At 34.6% G+C, this 6,706-nt stretch overlaps 1 protein-coding gene across 1 annotated transcript; it reads left to right on the top strand.

Moving 5' to 3' along the window:
* The first annotated feature begins 1,091 nt into the window (after positions 1-1,091).
* LOC107634978 (DEAD-box ATP-dependent RNA helicase 8) lies at positions 1,092-6,706 on the top strand. The gene is made up of 10 exons (XM_016338321.3): positions 1,092-1,957; positions 2,800-2,860; positions 3,413-3,647; positions 4,144-4,382; positions 4,716-4,967; positions 5,055-5,235; positions 5,568-5,656; positions 5,737-5,810; positions 5,887-6,014; positions 6,204-6,706. Exons 1-9 carry the CDS (start codon positions 1,653-1,655, stop codon positions 5,963-5,965), a joined length of 1,515 nt encoding a protein of 504 aa, XP_016193807.1. The 5' UTR covers positions 1,092-1,652; the 3' UTR covers positions 5,966-6,014; positions 6,204-6,706.

The following is a 6,706-nucleotide window of genomic DNA, read 5'->3' as shown; positions in this document are numbered from 1 at the left end:
TATCAGTCTCGTTAGATAGTTTTGGATTCAACCTTATGCATTTTCAAGTTGAAAATTTGTTAAGTGAAAAGTAAAATTGGATAAAGAGTAAATTTTTTTACTAAATTTATAAAGAACTTGTGCATTGCACATAATAATTTTTTTTTTGTTGGAATTTTTCTTTACTAAAAAAAAACATCTTCACTCTTCACCAATAGCATTTCCCTCTCAAGTCTCAAGTTATGGTCTTTGTGAACTTTCATCAGCACCATATGCATGATTCACTATGCTATCTTGTTTCTACATTTCTTATATCAAATATTTCACTTCCAATTTTTTTATTATTTATTATTATTCCTTTTCCAAATCAGTAATATATTCTTACCTTAGAAACACTTTTTTTTTAGGGAAAAAATACAAATGATAGACCATTATGTTAAATATTTATTAAATTAAAAGAGTGTTTAAATAAGTTTTTTTTTTATTTTTATAAATATATTTATTAATCTTAGCCTTATTACTAGAGATGTTAAATATTAATTTATTACATTATTTAACTTATTTAACAAAATAAATTCTAAAAATAGACTATTTTCAAATTTTACTAATTAAGACAAAAAAGATAATCAATCAATAAGACCAAGCCCATTTGGAGACTCATTAATTTAGATATGTTTTATCTATGTGTGTAACCCATTGGCATGGAGTAAAGGAGTGCTTTACAAGGGTGTGGGACAGCTTTTGGCTTCGGAGGGAGGGAGTTGTGAGGTAGCTTTTGGCTGTACCAATGGAGCAAGAAATCGGAGGGAGGGAGTTGTGTGCCAAAAAAAATGAGGTACTAAATCGGAGAGTCCGAAATGTGAGGGATGAAAATTTTAAATTTAACAGTGAACTAATCGGACCCTCCGATTAGTTTTTTTTTTTAATTAGAAAACGGACCCTCCGAATTTGCATGAAAATTTATTTTTTTGAAAACGGACCGTCCGAGTTCTACCACTACAACTCCCTCGGTCCGAATTGTGTTTCACTGTCACCACATGCAGGTCAAGCACCTGTGTACTCCATAACGAGGCAAGACACCAAACTTACCTCCATATTAAAAATAAAAAACGCCATTTGGAGCCTAAGTCCCTAACCTATCAAATGCCGAATAAAAAAAAAGAAAAGAAAATCACACACTTTTTCTCTCTCTCTCTCTCTCTTCGAATTCTTCATCATTTCAACAAATCATCTCTCTCCTCCGATCAAAACTCAAAATCAAAATCAAACCTTTCAACTCTTCGCTGCTTACTAGATCTGTGTACAATAACAACACCACCACCGAAGAAAAAAGAACCATTTCCCCCTCCTCAAACCACCGGAAACCAAACCCTAAACTACCCAATTTTTTTTCGTTGGGTCCGCTTTCTTGTATGATTCGTTGAAAGTAAAAAAACTTCCAGATTTTCTCCCAGATTTTGTTAGTTTAGGTTTGAATTGAAACCTCATTTCCATTAGAAAAGAAAAAAACCCGTAAAGGGTTCGGCATCCAATATCTCAGCGATCCAGAGGATAGAAAACCCTAGCTTCGTAGTTTTAGAGAGAGAACAGATTCTTGTAAATTCTTTTTTCGTGTAGTGAAAATTCTTCTTTTTTCTTTTCCCTCTTGTTTGTGGGTTTGAAATTTGGTGGTGATGAACAACAATAGAGCGAGGTACCCACCTGGGATCGGATTAGGTCGTGGAAATGGTGGTTTCAACACTGGGTTTCAACCAAGGCCACCTCAACAACAGTATGTGCAAAGGCACATGGTTCAGCCGCAGCATCCTCATCAGTACCAGCACTATCAGCAGAATCAGCAACAACATCAACAACAACAGCAGCAACAACAACAACAACAGTGGTTGAGAAGGACCCAATTGGGTGGCGGTGGAAGTAATGACAATAACGTTGTTGAGGAGGTTGAGAAGACCGTACAGTCTGAAGCCGTGGACTCAAGGTTGTATTTTGATGCTTTCTTTGTGTAATTTGTGTTTTGGTACTTGCCCATATTTATTTATGAAGTTATTTGTATTTACTTTCTCAAATATCAGATTTTGTGTATTTCGGTGTATGCATTCTCTATGGACATGTATTTGTGTTGTTTGATCCATGTGACTGATTCCATTCTGTGGGAAAAGGTGGTTGTTGGTGGTGATGATGTGCATTTCATTTTGAAGAGGTTAATGAGTGCTAGAGTTATTGGCTAGAACGTGGGTTAGGATTTCATTGATGTTAGTCACTCTTTTCAGTGGGTGATAGCCAAACAGTGATTTAGAATATGTGCTGAATGATAGGAATAGCAGTGAGGCAATCTTCTTATATATGATATTTGTGATTAATGTTTGTTGATGCTGTACACCTGTTATTTAGACAGCTTGAGTATTTTCAGCTCAAGTTTTCTTCATTTCAATGGCGAAACCAGCATGCTACCTTGGATGCTAATTTGAATTTGCTGGTTTATCTACTATAGTTACTTTTGGTTTTGCTGCTACTTTCTATTTGGTGAAGACTTGAGTCATGCTAATTGAATTATGTGATTGGAATATTTGTGTGTAATATGGAAATTTGAAAGATGATGTCTTAAATGGGCGTAGAACATCAACTTTGATTACCAAACGAAATTTTTTATTGTCTAACATAACCAAAATTTTGTTGATATTCTGTTGCAAAATGTTTTATGATAAGGAGTGACATTTTCTTTCCTTTTTTTTGGTTGGATGAAGCTATAACACCTTTTGTTGCCTAAGGAAAAATGTGTTCTAATATTGTGAGGTCCTCAATTTGATTTCCTTTATTTAGTTCACAAGATTGGAAGGCAAGATTAAAGGTTCCACCGCCTGATACACGCTATAAGACTGAGGTATGATAATGAAAAGATTAAACTATTATCTTATGCTCCAAGTGATTGGTTATATGAAATATGGATTATTTTCTATCATATTTTGTTTGAGATATAAACTTTGTTTTTCCCTTTGAGATCCTTGAAGTGGTGCAACTATATATATATATATGATCTGGGGAATTTAGTTCATTATGTTGATTAATGCACCATTTTATGTACCCTGTGCTCTTTTTGGCATTTGAGATTGCCATCTTTCAGTACTTAGACATCGACTTTAAAATACAGCCATACATGCAAAACGTACAAACTGCATTTGCTATGACTTCCTTTGCAAGTTCTATTCTTTGTAAATGGTGAAATGGCATTTAATTTGGTGACTGTGTTAATTGTTTAAACATTTTATTCATGGGGTTCAGAGTTTTCATTTTTGTTGGATTTATGGGCAGTAGGATCCACACTTTGTACTTTTAGCTTCAATTTAGTACTTTTTGAAGACAAAAGGTTTGAAGTTAGTAATTATAGATTAACAACAAATTATATATTTATATCCCGATCTTCATTTTATTACAGGATGTAACGGCAACTAAAGGAAATGAATTCGAGGATTACTTTTTGAAGCGTGAGCTGCTCATGGGAATATATGAGAAGGGTTTTGAGAGACCTTCACCAATCCAAGAAGAAAGTATTCCAATTGCTCTTACTGGCAGTGACATTCTTGCAAGGGCTAAGAATGGAACAGGCAAAACAGCTGCATTTTGTATTCCTGCATTGGAAAAAATTGATCAAGATAATAATGTTATTCAAGGTATGCCTTTTTTACCATAAGCATTTAACAAGATGCGCTCTCATTGAAATTTTGTTTGTTCATTTTTTGTAATTCTTTCTGTATACTTTTGCTTCTTCCAAGCACTGAATTTGTCGTTAAAACTGGGAGAGAAGATAGGAAAGTTCCAGCAAGTTATATTTTTTTTCTAAATGTTCACTTTTCAGCTTTTTTATTAGAGGAAGATGCAAAAGATCCTTAGAACTGCTTTATTTCAATTAAACTTATTGAAATTCCTGTATGATTTCACTGATTTCTGGTTTGTAAGTTGTTGCACTTGAAAAGTAATGTAGTAATGAAACAAGGCATTGATGGATTTTGGTTGCCCAAAAAAAGAAAGAAAAGTAAAGGATATGTTTGATTGCTTGTTGATGCATGATTTGATTCTTCGTTATTCTTTAGTTCATGGCTAATGGGTTTTTGATCGAGTATTGATGTTATATTCTGGTAGTAAATTTGGATTTGTTCTATGATGCAGTTGTTATATTGGTCCCAACCAGAGAATTGGCCTTGCAGACTTCTCAAGTGTGTAAAGAACTCGGAAAACATTTGAAAATTCAGGTTATGGTAACAACTGGTGGTACCAGCCTAAAAGATGACATTATGCGATTATATCAACCAGTTCATTTGCTGGTTGGAACTCCAGGAAGAATTTTGGATCTTGCAAAGAAGGGCGTTTGTGTTTTGAAAGATTGCTCTATGCTAGTTATGGATGAGGTAATGAGTTCACCTGAAATGTATTAGATTATATAGTATCTCGGGGATAATCCTTAACTGTTTGAAAATGTTGTATATTAAAGGAGAGTAGGAGATTTAGGAAGATGACGGTAAAAAATGATTTTATGTTGATAGAAGGGATTGTCCTCTACATAGGTTCAGCCTGATCCACTAGGTTCTCTGATACCTGTTTATTGCATCTGGGATTTTTGTCGTAAATATTCACTTATCAGTAATCTCAGATTTTTCCGTTGCATTTTATTTTGTGGTACTTTTAACATCAGCCCGGTAATCCAATTTTGTCTATTGAAGCTCTATGCTGTTCTTTTTCAGGCTGATAAGCTTCTGTCCCCGGAGTTCCAACCTTCAATAGAGCAGCTGATTCAATTTCTTCCTCCAACCCGTCAAATCCTGATGTTTTCTGCAACATTTCCCGTTACTGTAAAGGACTTCAAAGATAGATATCTTCGAAAGCCATATATCATTAATCTTATGGATGAGCTAACTCTGAAGGGTATTACACAGTATTATGCATTTGTGGAAGAGAGACAGAAAGTCCACTGCCTAAATACTCTTTTCTCTAAGGTATGTGCTATCTATGTCAATACTGGATTTTCCCAATTTTACCAGCTGTGAATTTATTAACAAGTCAACAATGTCAATATTTTACAGCTTCAAATAAACCAGTCAATCATCTTCTGTAATTCAGTGAATCGGGTTGAACTCCTTGCCAAGAAAATAACAGAACTTGGATATTCTTGTTTCTATATTCATGCCAAGATGTTGCAAGACCACCGTAACAGAGTATTTCACGATTTTCGCAATGGTGCATGCAGGAATCTTGTTTGTACTGGTATGTTGTTGGCATTATAGCATGCTTGCTAAAGTTAGCAAAATTATTGAGTTCTTTGAGTTGAGTCAGGTTGATGCTTATCCTGCTTGATGTAGCCATCTAAAATATGCAAATTATTTCTGTGCCTGTTTACTTTATTTTCTTAGAATTATTATTAGTAATTTTCATTTTTGTATGTTTGACATCAATTTTCATTGGTCGAGTCACTGATTATGTAAGAAAAACTGACAGTGGATGCTGATCCCTTGTTAATTATACCTTATCAGTTGTTTTATTTTTCGAAGATAGATTGTCCTAACCATTTTTTAAAAAAAATCTTGTATCAACCGCAGATCTTTTTACTAGAGGTATAGACATCCAAGCAGTCAACGTTGTTATTAACTTTGATTTTCCGAAGAACTCAGAAACCTATCTGCACAGGGTATGCTTGATTTCTACTTTCTTCACTATATTGGTAGTGGTTCTTTCTACTCGTCCTTATTGATGTTCCTTTGATTTCAGGTTGGTCGTTCAGGAAGGTTTGGACACCTTGGTTTAGCAGTAAACTTGATTACATATGAGGATCGCTTCAATTTGTAAGTATTTGAGTTAGGTACAAAGCTAAGATATACTTTCTGCAGTTTTCTGATTTGTTTCCATCAATTTGTGCAGATATAGGATTGAACAAGAGCTTGGCACTGAAATAAAACAAATTCCACCACATATTGATCAGGCTATATATTGCCGGTGAGTGGTGCTAAATACCCGTGTCGGACCCTTGACAGTGGCGAATAGTCATGGTGAGTACTTAGTCTTGTTACTGAATTATCACTTCTGCAAATTGTTTTCATTGGAAACACAATGATCCCACAAGAGAGTTGTTGATGTCAAAATTTCGGTTGTTTCTACTTTGTTCACCAATTTGTTGTCTGTGATTCAGTTATATTTTTCTGTTGTGTTGTTGATTGCTGCATGTATGTTTTTTACAGGTTTTAATGAAATATGAGGGTCGTTCAAGCACGCGCGCATGATTTTAAATGTGTATATGCTATGAAAATTGTGGTATTGTCATTGTCAGACACTTCCATGAACGAACACTGTTTCGTTCATTTCTACTGTTGATACTTGAGAGCCCTGGGACATTATTAGGACCTTCAGCATGTTTAATGTTGACTTTTAAATGCCAGATAACATATGCAGATGTGTTTGTTACTAAATAGTCTTTTTCGTTTTGTTTGACTTTGTTGGTAATCCCCTCAACTATATTTAGGAATGTACCATGTTTGTTATGAAGATGTCCCTTGGAATTCTACTATGGTATTGTGGATTTCCCTATAAGGTTCTTAGTGGTGGTTGATATTTCAACATAGTATGTTACATGAACATTGTTTGTTTCATGGTGATCCTGGTTTGTGTTGATTGCATTCATGGTGATGAATGCAAAGTTGTAGCAGCATTTTGTATCCAAGGTTATGCTATTTTAATTTTTCAA

The sequence above is a fragment of the Arachis ipaensis genome, chromosome B4 (genome assembly GCF_059453495.1).
Source record: "Arachis ipaensis isolate K30076 ecotype BB chromosome B4, ASM5945349v1, whole genome shotgun sequence".
NCBI classification, from domain to species: domain Eukaryota; kingdom Viridiplantae; phylum Streptophyta; class Magnoliopsida; order Fabales; family Fabaceae; genus Arachis; species Arachis ipaensis.
Note: the sequence above shows the minus strand (reverse complement) of the source record. Positions and strands in the feature narration are given on the sequence as shown.